Here is a 19,601-nt window from a genome sequence, read left to right on the forward strand (position 1 = left end):
TACAGCCCTTATCTTATTAACCCTTTCAACGCCGTAGGCCGAAAAATCGGCCATGATGTCACCAGTCCCCACATACTGCAGGCAAAAAATATCAGCCAGGGAGTAGTTGCATCAAAATGATATATAATTTTAGGAACCTAACTAACATATGATTCATTTATCAAGTCTATCACTCTTCATAATGCCTGTCAACAAATATTACATTTTAAATGGCCATGGATTATTGACAGAATTACAATTATAATGTTATTGAAAAAACTTCTCACACACATGCTTCAGCAACAGGTCCATATCAGTGTTCTCAATGAGCAAATTAACAATGTTTATAGGATATAGTGAAACAATTCAAATGAATTAATGAATAAAATCAACAACCGTAGACATAAATGTTGTCAAACAAACATAACTTGTTTTTTTTCCATGTTTATTGTGCGATGGTGTAATGTAATTCAAGTAACATCTTCGCTTTCGTCGCTTCAAACTTCACACTGGAAGACACACTGTTCAGTGCTATAACATATGAATAAAACTGATGCAGCTTCCAAGTTCCATAATGTGGTGGTGATTTTTGTACCCAAAACTTTCATCTGAATCTACAGGTTTTCAAAAAAGCGTCACTAGAAACCAATCTTTATCCAGTGAAATCAGTTCTTACAATTGTGAAAATACTCTTGGCAAGGGCACAGTGATATTGTTGATGTTCACAGCTTTCGGCCGAATATTATTCATATGGAACATCAAAAATGGAGGCATTTCTAGCTGTTGTATCATAATACTGAGCAGAATGCCTCTGGTATCGGGAAATATACAACCATACATTCTATTTTAGAAATCTTTTGATAATAATTTTTTGATTTTGTAAAATGAAAATATAAAGGAAAAAGGAAAAAGATATCATGACATGTTTCAAATTTACAAAAATCGCCCCAGTTTTCGCTTCCTTCGTGGTTCATCTTGACATAAATATGTAAACCTGCATTTTCAGTTAATATGAACTAATTTAAGTTGCAGTCATATTGCTTGAATAATATGATAAAAGGTAAGATATTTATAAACAGTAGGATAAGACCTTTCTAATGGTGTTTGATATGTAGTAGTAATAATGATTTATGGGCTGATATTTTCCTTGATAAACATAGGCTTCATCTGTGACCTCAATCTCTCTGGGACCTCGGTGTCATGGCAGTATACGCCTTTGGTTGACTGGTGTTGAAAGACTTAGTGATGCAGTTTATTGACAGATTATGTCTGCAGTGCCTGTTCCACTCAGTGCTGGAAATGTGAAGACAGTTTGGGTCAGCTTATCAAACCTCAGAGCAGGTCAAAATACAGTTCCCAAACTACCGCCCTGATCTTACTAGCAGTGCAGTTGAGCAGCTCATCATATCAGTGATATTATCACTTGTGCCTGTTCCACTCATCCATGATATCTCTAGCGTCAGATAAATATCCATTGTACCCTGGGTGCTTCTAAAGCTATTGTCCAATCAGGTGTCCACGCTAGTAAATTGAGTGTACCAATGACAACTCACTTTCACTTCTCAAATTAAAATTGTCTAAGCAATTAAACTTGCCAACACAAAGGATGCAGAGGTTCTCTGAAGGAGGCAGAAGGAGTTCTTGCATATATTTTTTAAAGTTTCAGACCTGTCAATTTGTCTGTATGATTTCTCCAAAACTCTGAGTCATACTGTGAACAAACCTTCATAATTGTGACTGCAGTCTTTGTTGACACTGACAAGCTCAATTGTAATGGCTGCTCATCTGATTAACGACTCTGAGAATGCGGAGCCAGCAAAGGGAGGTAATAAAATTATCGCGCCAAGCTGTTAATGCATCTAGGGTATACATAAAGAAGACTTATCGGAACATATGCCCTGGAGATATCAAAGATGGTTTCATTCAGCTCAGGAAATGTTGAAACTTTGATGATCAGCCTCTGAGCATTCAAGATATATCAGCAAACCTACAGCCCTGTTCTTACTAATGATGCAGTTGAACAGCTGATAATATCTCTGGTGCCTGTTCTACATAGTGCTGCAAATATAAAGACAGTTCTCACAGCAGCACAATGACCTCTTTTATGCCCTTAGCAATATTGATTCATCTACTTGTGAAGGTAATTCATAGATAATTCAGATTAATCACGAATGTAGTTCTCCTACGGAAATTCATGGCTTAATTTACTGGTTGGCAAGTGCAGTATTGATTAATGTGTCATAGAGAACTATGTAGTTTATGCCTTCTAACCATGCCATCTGTAACTAACGACAACAGAGCCTCATTCTGCCTTTATCAACACAGTAAAAACTCATTGATATGATAATTAATGTATGTCTTGAATGGAATAATGGATGATTGGTCCTAATCCTCAGATTATGTTTCTGTGCTAATCATGGAGGTTGTACCATTTAGTTAATTGAATTGATTTTTGAGATTTGATTCTTCTGGTTGCCTTCCAAAGAATCAGTCATAAATTCTGCGATCTGTTTATTATGATTTTTCAGATTTTTAAACCTAAAGTTCAGTGAAGACAGTCTGAAAAGGAGAATTTCAACTTTCGTATCACTACTGTTCAGAAGATTAAAAAAAATATTGATAATCGTAAATAACATCGATGGAAAAACATCAGTGATTATAGATGTAAAACTTGCATTATGTATAATATCGTACATGAAATAAAGTAAACAACTCAGACAATACACAAAGTTAGGTCTTTGTTGATGTGCTACTTCTAAATTACGTGCAGGGCGGTGTTTTGTTTGTAATCCAAGCCCAAGTATACTGAGGGGGAAAAAAAACGGGATCGCATGAAAGCCCATATTTCTTTCCAGGTGTCCTCATAAGGTATGCCATTGATTTTGTTTTATCGTAAAGAAACATTTCAATGTTTTACGTGAGATGATGAAGAAAAGGATTGTGCACATCAATCTTAAGGGGCAGTAGGGTAGCCTAGAGGTTAAAGCATTCTCTCACCATTCTGAAGACCCGGGTTCAATTGGCCCACGTCTGGTTTCCCCTGCCATGATATTGCTGGAATAAACCATACTCACTCACTCACTGACTAACATTGATCTTAATGATTGTACAAGAAATGTTGTAAAAATTATACAGTGTGGAAGTAATTTTGATGCACTGATTCTTCATTCAGAGTGTAAATAGTACTAACGTAGACAATGCACCTAGTCTTACTTAGTCTTATCGATATGGGACCTCAACAGAAGGCCGAGTTAGAGTAATTTGACATACTGTTTCTCTTTTCAGAGTGTAAAAGGCTCGACATTGTCTACTAATGTAGACAATGCACCTAGTCTTATCGAGGTGGTACCTCAACAGAAGACAGAGAGTTTGAGTAATTTTGGCATACTGTTTCTCTTTTCAGAGTGTAAATAGTACTAATGTAGACAATGCACCTAGTCTTATCGATATGGGACCTCAACAGAAGGCATCGGAGCCCTCCTTTGCTGACTTCAGTGGATACCAGTGTGCGAATTCTAATGGAAGTTTTGACGATTTTAACCCCAGGGCAGCAACAACACCTCAATGTAGGTGAAACTTTATTTGCCTATGGTCTATTTTTGGGCATTATAATTATTTTCCATGGGAAACAGAAATACTGAACACCTGTACTACCAGTGAGAGTCTTGTCATTTATCGATACTCCCCAGGCTAAGCTATGATGTTGCTTTCGATGCTTTTCCATGCTTCACTTTGACAGAAAATTCACCAAGAAAGTCTACTTCACCGATTGACGATACCATATATTAGAAAAATGTTTGAAATTCTATGAGCCCTAAGATTCTGGGGTTTTTTTAATTGTGGCATATAGGTGGAATGTTTCTGACTGAAGTGTCAAACAACAAACAAATCTAACTGCTTTGGGAAGATCTTTCTTAGGAGGGGCGGTCGAGTAGCGTAGTTGTTAAAGCGTTTGCTTGACATAATAATAAAGCTCTTTGCTATGACAGGCTTGTCAGATCTGGGCTCATTTTACTGTGTCAACCACTGATTTCTCTAGTTCACACTTGCATATTATGGGCTGGACAGATGCGGCTGAAATATTACTGATGTTTACGTATTGCATTAGTCGCTCGCTCACTCACTCACTCACTCACTCACTTCATTATGCTTGTTTTCAGCTCCAGGTCAACCAGTTGATTTCGGTGACTTTGCACAGTTTCAGAACGGAGGAACAGTCTCATCTCCCACAGGGTAAGATACAGTCAGTGAACTCATTGCAAGCTCACAGATCAGAATCTAGAATGATGGAATTAACACAAATTATGTTTAGATTATCGTTATACACTTCCTCACATGCAAATCTGACATTACTCTGTAACAGTGATTGGGCAGAGGGGTAGCTTAGGGGTAGCATTGGCTCGTTACACCCAAGGCATGGGTTTAATTTCCCACATATGTACAATGAGTAAAACCATACTCACTCACTGTTGCAATAAGTCAATGTGAGCATGCTTATCATACAATTACTAAAGTACTCAGTGAGGAAGTGAAACTTTTCTTAGTTTCTTCTTCTACAATGTGCCTCTTGTATAAATCATATTTTCTATTTAAACTTTTACTATTTTTTCTTCCTGCGGAGTGTGTCCTGTGTTCACTATTATTCTTAATTTAGTCAGATGTGGCTGAAATGGATGAGTTTTGCTTTTCATGTATTCACATGTTTAATTTACTGCACTAGTGAACTGCTCCAATCCCAAATAATAAAACAGTAGAAATGAACAGCTTGATTAAGGCATCAGTGTTACCTTGACATGAACAGAAGTTAATCAGACTGTCAGACTGATACAATCTCCTTGTTTCCCAGCTCTGCCAACTTCGCAGACTTTTCACAGATGAACTCCGCCAACTCTCCGACGTCCCCAGTCTCTGGAACACCAGCAGTTCCTAACACAGCCTCCGCAAGCAACGATCTCTTCGATATGTTTGGATCAACGTCCCCTCAGTCCACCCCAATACAACCTATGCAAACAGCATCCAACCTTATGTCATCACCGGCTCCGGCCCCTGCATCCATGATGCCAACCCAGCCTGCAATGGGGGCGACATCACCCATGATGAGCACACCCCCTATGGGAATGGGGATGCCAGTCAAACCAGGCATGGGAGCTCAGATGGGGGTGAGTTGGTTCAATGTTTGGTGTCAGAGACAGTGTGTGAAAATAGCCACTAGCCCACTAACCTGTGACTAGTGAAAATTCAGTAGGGCCAGTAAATCTCCAGTCACTGGCATGACTTTCTAGTGAATTTTCTTGTGGTTATTTGGCATATATATGATTCTTTCTGACTGAAATTACCCTTTCAATTCATGTAATGTTATGGCCTAATAAAAATGTTTATTATATTAATTGTTTTATCATGAAACCTGTACCATGTCAACAATATCTTCGTATCATCTACATTGTGATAATCCTTTGCTATTGAAGTGCCTATATTCAAATATGGGGTAGTGAATTGTTTTGTGGGTGAGTAACTTGCAGGCATAGCTAGCCCGAATGTTTAGCAAAATTTGAAAATTATTTCGCACACTGGTGCTTCATTAATGATAAGAAATTAAGACTTTTCCAGTTCAGTAATTGCAGTAGTTCAGTAGTTGCGCGAATGCCTGAACTTGAAATGTGAATGACAGTTAACGTACACAAACTACCAGCGACTGCTTCATCTTCTTTCTGTTTGGAAAGGAATCTTACCATGCTGTCACATTTTTGCCAAATTGCTGCACTATTCTGACAAATTATGATAATGATCATTAATGATAATAATTGTGAATTTATAATGCACCTTTCCCATGTACCTGCTCAAAAGCACTAACACATAATCTGGTTATTATTAAGGTGGATAACCCAAGCTGTCTTTGAGGTGCTAGGTGGTTAATAGTCACATGACTTACAGTTATACCACCTGGTACCCATTTTTTGCTGGAATTAATTATTAAAATGTTAACTGTCAAAGATTTTCACTTGCCACAGTTTGGCCTAAACTTAATATCAACCAGTGTTAGGCCCGGACTCCCATAAAATCAACCACTGGTTGGTTCAGACTTATTATCAACCACTGTTTGGCCCAGACATATTTCATGAACCACTGGTAGACCAAGACTCACTGATAGGATGTCATGATGCAGCTGATTGCAGTGTACAACATCAGAGAGACTTCCAGTTAGAAGCAGAACCTTCAACACTTGCCTAAGTCCACTAACCTTTAAAAGATGGTGACTGTTGGGCCAGGATAAAATAGGATAAATCTGTTGCATATAGTAATTATGGAGGCAATTCGACCATGGTTCATCTTGGAAGTTTCTAGAGTTACAGCACTTGTGACTGCTCTATTTCACTTTCAGATGAGTGGCATGGCACCCGGGATGGGTATGCCAGGTCAGATGCCAGGCCAGATGCCAGGCCAGATGCCAATGGGGATGATGCCAGGGATGTCGACACACATGATGGGCCAGCAGGTGATTACTGTTCTGCAGAACGTCAACACATCTATTGTCCAGTGCCTCCTTGTCTGTATGCTCAATGTTACCATGAGTCTTCTGCCATCTTTGACCACCAACAAATCCAAAATAAATGGAGTTGTTATGAAATAACACTGCCTCTTTAACTTACAGCTAATTTCAAGCTGCTTGTAGAGACAGAAAAATCTTATGACTTGTACATATTTCTTAAGTCAAGAAGCAAAGCAATAAACAAAACAAAAATTTTAATGGCTATTTTTGGGTTGACCATGAAAATCATTAACAAAGACAGGAACCCAAAAGTGTTTTAAGGAATATTGGGAAGATTTGTCACTAAAAGAAGAAATTTTGACAAATGAGAAATGAAACTTTGTTACACTAACAGGCAGTGGGGTAGCCTAGTGGTTAAAGCATTCACTTGTTACACTGAAATCCAGGTTCAATTCCCCAGTCCAGGGAAGGTGTTTGGAGGCAGACATTCTATGGTGATGTTGGTACATGCTTGGCGTTTGATATAATCACAGTTTAAGCTTATGCACCACTTTTGTTTGGCTTCATGTGATTGGTGTCTCATAAGTTGGCAAACAGCATAGGCATTCTTTTGTTTAAGTTACCATGTGCTTATGTTTTTGAACAGTTTTACCAACAAAATGTGTTGTAGTTTTGACAAAGTTAAAAAAAAGAATTTTTTCAAAATATATTACTATATTTAAATCTTCGTGATAATTCGTCATAGTTTTATAGAAATTAGTGTTAAGAGAGTTTCGTTGGGCACAACATTGATCCATTATTAGGAATACTGTTTTGTCAGTACTGTTTACTTGATGCTGCATCTTTTTTCATGGTAATGTAGTGTTGAACTGTGACAAGCTCATGATACAAAACATTGATTTACAACTTCTTATCAAAATACATTCATTACACATTATTTTGATGATAAACATGGATTATAATAGAATGTGTGTATGCAGATTTCCTAGTATTTCCTGATTGGCTATAAATAGCAAAATCTGCACAAATCCCCAAACATTCTTCCCTACAATACAAGGCCCTGTTATCAATACATCAATTTACACTTCCTAGTCATGATGCATACTATCTGCTATTGTTAGTTATTTTTAGTAAAAATGTCAATTTCAATAGAAACTGTATGCAGATTTTTTGGCTATAAATAGCAAAATCTACACTGTGCACCCAGACACACGGTTCTTCAGTGCAAAGTCCAATATTTTGCTACCTGAAATTTAATAAATAAATTCAGGGTTGTGGTTCACCTGCTGAATAAAAAGAAAAATGGAATATATGAAATAAAAGTGCTGCCTCAGAATATGAATCATATCACACCCATATTATCAGTAAATGGGGCGGTGGAGTAGTGTAGTGGTCATAGCGTTGACTCATCACGCCAAAGGCCCAGGTTCAATTCCCCACATGGGTGCAATGTATGAGGCTCATTTCAAGTGTCCCCCCACGGTGATATTGCTGGAATATTGCTAAACCATAATCACTCACTATCAACAAATGTATTGTATCATTACACCTCAAAGAATTCTAAGGTAAGACATTACCTTGTCTGAGTCTGAATGCCCACAGCAAGAGAAATATATCGCTCTTCAGCCTGAACAAAGACCAGTTTCTTGAGGGTAACTTTTGGATATTTTTTACAGTGGCTTATTTGATAAAAGCTTGTGCCAATGTTAGTACTAAATGCATCCTCAATATCTCCATGGTATACGTTCTGATATGTCTCCTCTATGCCCTTGATGCATCTACGGCTCGCTCCGATGATTTTATTACCTCCCTTTGCTGGCTCTGCATCTTACAATAGCCAATCAGCAATGCTGCCAACACAACCGAGCTTGCCAGTGTCAACAAAGATAGCTGTCGCAGCTGCGAAGGTTTGTTCACAGTACATTTCAGATCTGGGGGGGAAATCATACAGACAATCTGACATGTACGAAACTTTAAAAAAATATATGCAAGAACAGATGGCATTGTGTAATCATTGTGTAATCATAACTCTTTCAGAGTTCCTCAGCATGGTTTGGTTTGCCAAGTTTAATTTGTTAGATTTAATAAAGTGAAAGTGAGTTGTGATTGCTACGCTCAACTTCAAAGCACAGACACCTTATTGGCTAAAAAGCCAGCAAAGGGAAGTAATAAATTCATCGGGATGCATCCAGTATATAATGGAGACATATCAGTATGTATACCCTAGAGATATCGAGGATGCACTGAATGTAGTGCCCAAGGAAAGTCTGAGTGTTGTTGGTGTCAGTAGTTAGTTATCACCCTCTCCTCCCCTCCCCAGCCCATGATGTCACCCATGGCAACGCCCATGGCAACGGGTATGATGCAGCCCATGCAGATGACTGGTGCAGGCTACACAAACTCCTCCATGCAAAAATCCATATCCACTCCCGTGCAGGTAAGATGGTTGGCCCTTTTAATGTATATCTATAGATGGTTGATGTTGTTTTACTGTTGAATCTGTGTTCTAATTATACAACTGTTTCATGATTGCTTCTTTTAAATGGATAAATATATGTTGAAAATAAAGTTTTAGTTGGTATCTGTTGAGGTAAGTATGACAGGTAATGTGAAGGATATTATCTAGTTTGTTCTGCTTTGAAGCTATGTCGATTGGACTTTCTCTGTGTTTCAATTTGTCAGCTCTGCACATTGAATATGAGCGATATTGTGTTTTGCATGATGTCTGTTTCAGGTGTCCCAAACATCGAAGGTTATTGAGATAATGTATATATGTAACATTCAATCTGTATATGTTTTGACTTTAGTGAGTAACATGTAAAACTTGGCTAGTTAACCTGGCAAATTTGGATGGTTTACATGGGAAACTTGGTTGTATGCAATGGGAAACTTGGCTGTGTGCAATGGGAAAATTGCATGCTTGATATGAGAAACATTTCACATACATTTGGTTGTGTGCTTTGGGAAACCTGGATGACTGACACGGGAAACTTGCTTTAAGTGAGATGTTTTATTTGTCAGCACAACTGTTAACTTTTTCTCCTTATTAAGGAGACATTGGATGAATTATTTTGAACAGCAGCAACACATATCTGGTATCACTGTCTTGACAGTTTTACTGTTTATTTTCATTTTTTCAACACTTTTGTTCATGGAAAGCAGTAAGTCAGTATCATGACTGATTCAGCACCATTGGTTACATTGAATGCTTGAATAAGTCAGCTCACCTTAGTCTACAAATCTACTACGTCTGTACAGAGTTGATAAGTCTTCATATCGCTATTGCGTAGATTGCTGCTTATGTTGTTTATCACTGGATTGTGTGGTCCAGACTCCATTATTTGCGGACCGACGCCATATAGCTGGAACATGGCTGACTGTGGCATAAAACAACTCACTCACTCCAGCAATAACTGAAAAGGCTCAAAGCTAGCAAATGAATTCCAGGTACTTCATGTTCAAGTGTCAGATGCAACACCTGGCAGTCATTACCTTTGACAACTATGAAAGAACAAATTCGGTAAAAGATACATGGAAACTGACAGATATGTGATTGCAGCAAGACATAATTTGAAAAATAATAAAAAGACATCAGATAAACAAAGAAGTTTGGCATTTTCCACTTTTCTATTGAAACGTTCTAGGAAACTTCATGGAATCACATGAATCTGAAAGTGTGATTAACATGATGGAAAGTTTCAATTTATTTGCAATATTTTACAGTATCTTTCTTACAGTGAAACAAATATTTCCATTGTGTAGAAGGATGTTTGATCTTTACAAAAAAGTTAAATGTAAAAATCTGAATTTGGAGGTCATGATCACATTCAAAATGGCCGACATTAAGCATCACCTGTAGCTGACTCTGTCTCTTCCTCCCTCACATTTTGTTTTCTGTACACGTCACTCAGGACACGCCGACCTCTGACTCTTCGTCAGCAGGGCCACAAACACCCAAGGTTTGTTTCTCTTTTATTCTCACCCTTTCTACCCTTGCACTTGCAGCTGGTCAGAATACCTTGGCTTCAAGGATTAGTTTTACAAGTAAGGCACAAGTGGATGAGAAGTGCTCTTTACAGCACCTTGTTTGTATACGCATAGGAGATTAAACATTTATATGTATATCATTATCAACATTATTTTACTTCTAAGATGTGTTATTTAGTAATATCTGTTAATTTGTAGGTCAACCTAATCTGGTTGCATAAAGCCAAGATAAGCTGATATCACTGCTCCACTACCTATTTTTTATGCATTTTGATTCAGCCATATTTGTTGGCTGTAGAATAGCTGCTTCACAGTCTGTCTCTGTCAGTGTCACTCCACTTTGTTTCTCCATATGCTTGAAGTACATGACAGGTACTGTCTCATGTTCCAATTATTTGGTTTACAGATTTATTGGTGGCTGAATTAAACTATATCAATTTTTTTCTATTTTTTTTAAATATTTGTTTTTAGTGAGATCGAAAATATATATTTTAGCCCTTCATTTAAAATGATGTCTGTGACCATCAAATATTCATTTTTTATCTTAATTTGTGAAATAAAGTAAGAATGATCTGGATTACTGTGTCGTGCCAGACTCACTTCCTTTCAAATATTCCTTTTTTATCTTAATTTGTAAAATAAAGCTAGAATGATCTGGATGACTGTGACGTGCCAGACTCACTTCCTTTCATCTCTGCTTGAAAGTATGTAAGATAATATCATCCTGAGCAATTTGTAATAATCTTATTTGCTTTCTTCAGTTTTACCTTTGGTTGTGGAAATCTGTAAACCAAGTAAGGATGTAGCATAAGCATCATGGGTTTTTTTCAAATGAGATATGGGTTCTGTATTTTCGGCAGCTGCAAGTTGACTTTTGACCTCGAGTCATACTTGAGTTCATAGTGTTGTGACTTTTTAAGCCTCTTGACGTGAAAGGCTTGTAATTGTAAATAACATTGCGTCTACCTTTTGTTTTCAACAATTCAGAGTTTCAAAATGCATGAATGTGGATGGTTTGACATGATTAAGAATTATTGCATCCTACTATACCAACTCCACATATTAGTGGTCAGACATTTTCCTGTCCATAAGACTACCCATGAATATCTGGTTTAGAAATGGTCCTCAGTGAACCATGCTTGTTATAAGAGGCGACTAGTGGGATTTGGTGGTCAGGCCTGTTGACATGATTGACATGCGTATGCTATCGTATCCCAGTTGTGTAGATTGATGCTCATGTTGTTGATCACTGGATTGTCTGGTCCAGACTTGATTATTTACAGCTGCCATATAGCTGGAATCAAACCCTGTTGACTGCATTGTCCATTTACAAAAAGCAAGCCCTGTGTGTTGATATGTTGAATAAGGCCACAGCACTCTGCTGCTTATCAGTTGCTTAAAAGGTTCTGATAGTAGGTCATAAAGAGCTGACCCGTGAAGGTCCCGGGGTAGAATAGGCCTTCAGCAACCCATGCTTGCCATAAAAGGTGACTATGCTTGTCGTAAGAGGCGACTAACGGGATCGGGTGGTCAGACTAGCTGACTTGGTTGACACATGTCATCGGTTCCCAATTGCGCAGATCGATGCTCATGTTGTTGATCACTGGATTGTCTGGTCCAGACTCGATTATTTACAGACCGTCGCCATATAGCTGGAATATTGCTAAGTGCGACGTAAAACTAAACTCACTCACTCACTCATAAAGAGCTTGCTTATCACGCATCATTGTTGCCTCTGTGGAATAGTGCTCTTGCCGTTCACCACTTATTATCTGGCTCTGAGAGCACCAAGGGTACAATGGGTATGCTCAACACTTCCATGCTCTAAGAAGTGACTAAACTGGAAATGTGCCTTCATTCTTTCTTATTTTTTTGTTTATTTCTGTTTGATCTGGGTACAGCATTGATAAGTCAGCATATCTGTGTATAGAGCATAGAACAAGCCATATTACTGAGCTATTATCTGTGTATCACAAAAGTGTCATATTTCTAGTGGGAGTATGCATTAAATTTGTGTGCCTTCTTTCTGGTTTAGGATTTGGTTCCTTGCAAAGTATGGTAGTCTTAGGGTCTTAACTGCATGTTACTTCTAATGCATGTATACAGAAGGGCATGGATGTGAAAAAGAATGCCCAAGTTGTAGACATTACCTCATACCCAAGTAGAAGTTTTAAAATATGTTTAGTTTTAGTTTTTCAACTGTATGTGAACTAATAATATTGTTCAGGGGTTCAAATATTTCTTAAAAGCCACTTACCACACATCCTCGATATCTCCAGGGTATACGCTCCGATAAGTCTCCACTATACCCTGGACGCATCTACGGCTTTGCCAGATAAATTTATTACCTCCCTTGACTGTCTTTTCATCCAGTCAGGTGTCTACGCTGGGAAGTTGAGCGAACCAATCACAACTCACTTTCGTTTTTTTAATTATCTAACCGATTATACTTGGCAACAGAAACCATGCAGAGGTTCTCTGGAAGAGGTGGAAGGCGTTCTTGCATATGTTGTTTTAAAGTTTCGGACCTGTCAATTTGTTTGTATGATTTCCCTAAAATCTGAGTCGCATTGGCTTCGCAGTTGCGACCGCTACCTTTTTTGACACTGGCAAGCTCTGTTATAACGGCGGCCTAGCTGATTGGCTAGTGTGAGAAGGCGGAGCCAGCAAAGGGAGGTAATAAATTTATCTGGCAGAGCCGTAGATGCGTCCAGGGTATAGTGGAGACTTATCGGAACGTATACTCTGGAGATATCGAGGATGCTTACCACAGAGCAAACTACTTTAAGAAAGTGATTTGACCTGACTGATTTTCTACTTGCCCTTATTTCATGACATATGAGGATGTAATTATGAAAGAATGAATCAACATGGTATTTGATGTTAATGTTTACTGGACTATTTATAGAAAAGTGATAAATTCCAAAGAAAGATAACTCTACTTCATTATCGTTGTGAACTTTAATGGCTACATTTTGAGGGGATATGAAATTTATTTGCAGTTTGCAACTGTAAGTGGAAATTATCTAGTAGCCCACAGACAAGTAAGATACCATTATTTGATTACCTGAAAAATAAAAACAACAGATTTGGGTGTCGGCAATGGGATTTTTGAACCCCTGTTGTTGATTTGATTTTATCAGTCACAGTATTGCATGCCATTGAATATCAATGTCAATACATCTTAATAGTTTCCCTAGATTGTAGAAATGTGTGTAACAGAATGCTGTGATTGTTTGCATGTGGTATTATTGACATGTGAGATGAACAGCATTTTGTGAAAGGCATGACAGTTAGGGGCTGTTTTTATTATCAAACTGATGCAAAGAAGTTAAATGTTCCAGATTCAGTTGAGCAAGATAAGTGGAAGGAGATATGCACCCCCCAAAAAATAAACTTGTGGCTGGATACAAGTGTTTATTGAATAGTGTTTGATTTCAGAGATGATCATCAGTATGAACCCATTCTTAGCTCATTGTCAAGCTTGCCATCATTCCCAGTTTTGCTGGAAGGAACACTTTGGTAGTAGAACCCACAAAAGTGGGTGCATTGTGTTGCTCTGTAGTCAGGTCTGTTGCAATATTTGCAGTGAAAACATACTGATGACTTCCACCTGAAACAAAAAAAAATAAATTAGATAAATTGAAATTGAGATTGAGAACACTTTAAATTCCACCTTGCCAATTGAACATTTATATCTCAGAATTTGATTCAAATTTGAATAACAGTTTTTTAACAAACGATCATAGTTTCAAATTGATATTATTGGTTTGTATTACAAGGGGTAATATGTAGTTGGAACCTTGAAACAAATGCATGTATGTGATGGTATTTGATAAGCGTTAACTTTGACCGAGCGTACTTATTCTCAGTGGTTAATATAATGTCCTTGCCCATTTGTCATAAAGCAGTAATAGCAGTTTATTACTATGATCATTTGTCAAACAACTTTTACCCTAAGCTGAAAATGTTCAGTTGGTGAAATTATGAGCATCCGCAGTGTTAATTTTACTTGATTCGATGTACTTTTGTTTAAAGTGAAATTCATTGATTCATTTTCACCGCAAACAGACTATACAGTGGAACGAAGTAAAGTTTGTTTTTTTTATCACCTAACATAGTCCTCCATGTTGAAAAATGCCTCTGGTCCACCTCTCTGTATACTAAGAACATGAAAAGTTCTGGATTACAGTTGTTGCAGGATTTATATATTTTATTCATGTTTCCTTGTCAGCTGAAATTGAGAACAGTACTCATGTCCCAAATATTTGACTGTTTTATTGGGGTTTTTTATGCTATAACACAAGTAGTTGTCAGTTTTGTGATGGTGATCTTCTGTAGACTTTCCAGAAGAGGTAACTAGCAGGATCAGGCTTGCTTACTTGGTTGACACATGCTATCATATCCCATTTACTTAGGTCTATGTTTAATATACTGATCACAGGATTGTCTAGTCCAGAATAAACTATATACAGACCGCCGCCATATAGCTGGGACCCGTGAAGGTCAAGGGTAGAATAGCCCTTCAGCAACCAGTGCTTGCCATAAAAAAACAACTGTGTTTGTAGTAAGAGGCGAATAGTTGGATCAGGTGGTCAGGCTTGCTGACTTGGTTGACACAGGTCTTCGGTTCCCAGTTGTGCAGATTGATGCTCATGTTGATCACTAGATTCACTGGTCCAGACTCGATTATTTACAGACTGCCACCATATAAATGGAATATTGCCAGTGTTACCTCACCTTTTGTCTGTCATTGTGCCCAGAAGGCAGGGATCTTTGCTCACACTTTGACCACTGGGGCACAAAGCCAGATGTGCAGGCCAGCATGTTATTGAAAAATATTGCTGACCAGCATTTCCCATTAATGTGCCATTAGCATAAATATAGGGCAAAACTCATTAGATTTTGTTTGCTATGAGAAATGCAAAGCAGTTTGTGTTTTGAGAATTAAATGACCTTACACACCATCATTGAGAAAATAGCTTGGCTGTGTTAATAGTAATACATTAATTATTCATAACAGGTCTGTGCTTTTTAGTGTCTTTAGTTTTCTTTTGTCTTAGAGCACTGGAACATGTAGAACACTAAACCATTTTATTTTTCCTGTCTTACTACGTTTATATTATTTTTTATCTTCTTTCTTCAGTTGGGATGGGGTGGTAGGGTAGCATAGTAATCAAGTTATTCTGTCATCACACCGAAGACCTGGGTTCGACCTGGGTTCGATCCCCCACATGGGTATAATGTGAGAAGCCCATTTATGATGTCCCCTACCAGAAAGGGCATAAAATTAAACTCACTTGCTCACTTGAGGGTAACAACAACATTTTATCACCATCTCGTCATGCAAGATCTGTTTCCTTATCAACTGGTGTGGCAGCTCTACACCTTGTTGATTCAGGAGAATCACAGTTTACTGTGTTAAAGTTGCATTCTTTTCCTGTGAAATTTCCAAGCTGTAATAGATTGATCTTGTATCCAGCAATTTAAACCTTTGAACTTAAAAATATTTGTTCAACCAGTCACATGAAAACTATTTCTTGGCTTATATTCCCATGGAAGGACCACCTCCTTTGTCTAATGCAGGGCAAGTTTTCATTATGATAATTTTAATTCTTATAAATAAAGGACAAGTTAAATAATTTGGAACTTAAAAACAAATTAGTTTATAATTATTGGTTTAATTGCTTTCAAATTTGGTAAGCATCTTGTTTGTCTGAAAGAGAGGTTTAGTTTCAGGTGTGTTATTGAATTAGGTTTTGCTACTTCTGTACTTAATGTCATGTGTGCTTACAAGGTCATAGGTTGCCAGATCATGTCTGTAGTGTTTATAGGACTGCTTGAATTTTTCATCATGGGTTAAAATCCCAGCGTTGTTTCTAGGTTCATCAGCACCATACCCATGTGTGTCTGTTTCACCACCGAGGTAAATATCGACAACCTGAATCAATCAACTCCTCACATTGCCCGGTGTAAAGATGGTGTGCCGCTTCATCAAATCTTTACTCATCATCACCACAATAATTTGGAAACTCTTCTGGTAAATGTCAGTGTTAAAGGAGTTCTATACAGTTTCATGGAATGATTGTTTCAGAAGGTAAACACATGGTCCGAGTCGAAGGTCGACATCAGCCTGGACACCCTGAACCCTGCCAACCGATTTCAGAAGCAGGCCCAGCCTAGCATGAACCAACTACAGCAGCAAGGCATGATGGGAACAGGTGAGTGACATTGCCAATTACAGGGCAATTTTTGTGTTAAGACGCAAGACACAGTCTTTGTCAGTGTTTGATACTCATCAGAAATTGAAATTGATACTTGTTTGGTTAAATGGAAAATGTTTCATGTGGAAATGTTGATGAGTTTTAATGGAAATAGTCATTGTGGATTTAACAAACTTTAAGTGACCAGTGATTGTTTATTCATCAATTCCTTGTAGACAATATTTACAGTATGTAAGTCTCACACTTTTCTTATATTCAAACACTGTTTAAGACTGTAATACAAAGAGATGAATAAGTGCATTGTATAGGATCTAGTCATAGATGTGTCTTTGAGGTTTTAATTTGTTAATATATTTGCTGTGTATTAACCAAGTTATTAAGTGTATTAACATAGCTGTAGAGCTTTATTAACTGAACTGGCTTATGTGTGTGTATAGTAGAACCTTACTTAACATGCTTGCTTAAGTAACTCACTGTGACTTCATTGATGCCAGTGATGCATGATTCAAACAGAGTTCTCTCCCTTCTGATGTTAACATACTGACATGCTGCATTGGCACCAATGTATGTAGAGTTTACTAACCAGGAACAACCTGCAGCCAGCTGATCTCTCCAAGTTCAGTTATCTACACCAGACTCTTGTCAGTGGTCCACTGGTTCTGCTTACAATATATACTGAACAGCAAATGAAACGCCACTCTGACTCTTTTTCAAGGTCTTAAATAGAAGACATAAAGATGGATGCTTGCTTTTGTGAGATTTCATGTTTTCGAAAATTATGTTTCTTTTGCTGTTCAGTATAGGTTTCTTGATCACCACGAAAATATACAGATGGTTTGCAATGAAGGTAGACAGTCAGTACAATTTTTTATAGGAAAAAATGATCAAAATCATTCAAAATGATCAAAATTGTCATCAGGGATGTAATATCTACACCCTTGTAATTGAACTTTGAATTACAAAACTTCCTATCATTTCTTGTGCCTGTTGCCAAAGACAGAAAGCAAATTGATTGTTTTGTGGTATCTCTTACCCAGCAAATATGTCACACCTTACCAGTGATGTGAAATATGTGAATTTCTTTTGGACTTTTTTTTTTTGCCAAAATTACGTTTCTCTTACGGTTCAGTGTATATATTATTGTGATGGAGGAGCTTGTGGTATACAAGGCAATAGAGAGTTGACGGTGGCTCCTGAGAGAGATCTGGTGTGATTGTCAGGTTGAAGTACATGTAGACTGCAAGGGCACCTCTGGCTGTCACTGTCATTGGTGGAAATGTAGAGTCACTAGAGCCACCCTGGTGTTGAGGAAGTGTCTAACCATCACTGTCTCACTTCTCTCCCAAGGTGTTGTATACTGGTACCCAGAGATAAACTGCACAGGTCTGTACATGGGGACGGCAGTGATAATGCATGTGTTGAATATGGCAAGCAGGGTTATATATATATATATATGTGTCTGTGTGTGTATGTGTGTTACCTTATTCATGTGTCTCAATCATTGTTCGTTCTGAGAAATACTCACTTTGGTCACAAGAAAAGCATTGTGTTATCCTGTTATTTCAGCCACTAGTCTGAAGTCCTTGTCTTGTAGAAACTGTTTTGAGGTAGCTGATGAAAATTTATTTCTTTAGAATAAGATAACCTGACAAAAATTTTGCTCGACAAGTTCAGGCTAGTTGACTCAAAATAATCGTCCTGAAACCAGATATTATTAACTGAAGAAATGGGGAATGTCAAATTGCTTTTCTCACAAACCTGGTTTTGTCAAGTGAGCTAGAGTAATTGAAGGATTCAGAATGCATAAGTTCACAATAAGTGGAAATTCTTACATCTCGAAAGCATAGCTTTTCACTGGGAATAAAGTTACCTGGTTTTCTCTCTGCCTCCACATATTGGATATTGTTCTTTGTACTTCTTTGAAAAGAAGAAATTAAACCATCATATGGGTCAGGATCATTCTCAGTGAAATCAGATCTTGTATTCTGATTCAACACCTATGTGTTCTGATCTGTGGACATCAGTAGGTCATGAGGATGTCTGAGTTCTAGAGAAAGTTCAGCCAAGCAGATGTCATCTTTCTTAAACAAATATTTAAATTTTTGTCATCTTGATTAAAAAAATATGGATCTCTGGAAAAGGAAATGCCCCAAAACACAAAATTGTCATCAATACAAATGTACACCAGAATTATTTTTCTGCATTCAATCATATTTGTTCTCCAAAGTACTTGTGTGAATATTTTGCAAGGTCTGATAGGCAGTTTACTTTACATGATGCAGAAAAAAAAATTAAATGTTTCTCAGGCTCAGTTTTCTGCAAAAGTGATGAGGGCAGTAGAACTTTCTTTCTAATTTTATAGAAAAATGTGAAGAAGGAGGAACACATTTTTTTTTTTTATTAATCTCAGAAATACAAGTCCAAGAAACATTTCACTTGTCATTGTATCAGTAAAACATCTGTGTTGATCAGATAGGCCAAAGCTTCATCGAGTTTAGAATGCATGGAAATCTGCATGCTGGAGTCTCTCTGCTCCTGCCTTGGTCTTGCTTTACGACCAGACTGAATACATCCGACTGTCATCTCTCCTCACTCTCTAGATATTTATATTCCTTCTGCAACAGATCTTTCAAGATGATGGATGTGATGGAACTGCACTTACTCTCCACATTGTCACGTATATAAACTGCATGTCCTGAGTATTTTACTGAATACACTATTGGAATGTTTGTTTTATATTCATGTCATTAGTACCTCATGGTGCTGCAAGCTGTGTTTCTCCATCACCTGTGACTACACAGATCTGAAGTTGGGTATCACCTGTGACTACACAGATCTGAAGTTGGGTATCACCTGTGACTACACAGATCTGAAGTTGGGTATCACCTGTGACTGCACAGATCTGAATTTGGGTGTTGTAGTGT

The 19,601-nt window shown here is 37.7% G+C and overlaps 1 protein-coding gene across 3 annotated transcripts in view; it reads left to right on the top strand.

Annotated features, from left to right (window-relative positions):
- The window catches only part of LOC137266365 (clathrin interactor 1-like), a 47,118-nt gene that overhangs the window by 19,870 nt on the left and 7,647 nt on the right, over positions 1-19,601 (top strand). Inside the window, exons 7-14 of one of the 3 annotated variants that reach the window (XM_067801856.1) lie at positions 3,383-3,545; positions 4,140-4,212; positions 4,826-5,138; positions 6,359-6,472; positions 8,787-8,903; positions 10,378-10,425; positions 16,548-16,674; positions 18,025-18,199. In XM_067801856.1, the coding sequence (XP_067657957.1) occupies positions 3,383-3,545; positions 4,140-4,212; positions 4,826-5,138; positions 6,359-6,472; positions 8,787-8,903; positions 10,378-10,425; positions 16,548-16,674; positions 18,025-18,191 (1,122 nt within the window). In that variant the 3' untranslated portion in view covers positions 18,192-18,199. Of the gene's footprint in view, positions 1-3,382; positions 3,546-4,139; positions 4,213-4,825; positions 5,139-6,358; positions 6,473-8,786; positions 8,904-10,377; positions 10,426-16,547; positions 16,675-18,024; positions 18,200-19,601 lie in introns of those variants that run through there. The other 2 variants (XM_067801854.1, XM_067801855.1) reach the window with 2 other exon arrangements.

The sequence above is a fragment of the Haliotis asinina genome, chromosome 15, assembly GCF_037392515.1.
Source record: "Haliotis asinina isolate JCU_RB_2024 chromosome 15, JCU_Hal_asi_v2, whole genome shotgun sequence".
In the NCBI taxonomy this organism is placed as follows: domain Eukaryota; kingdom Metazoa; phylum Mollusca; class Gastropoda; order Lepetellida; family Haliotidae; genus Haliotis; species Haliotis asinina.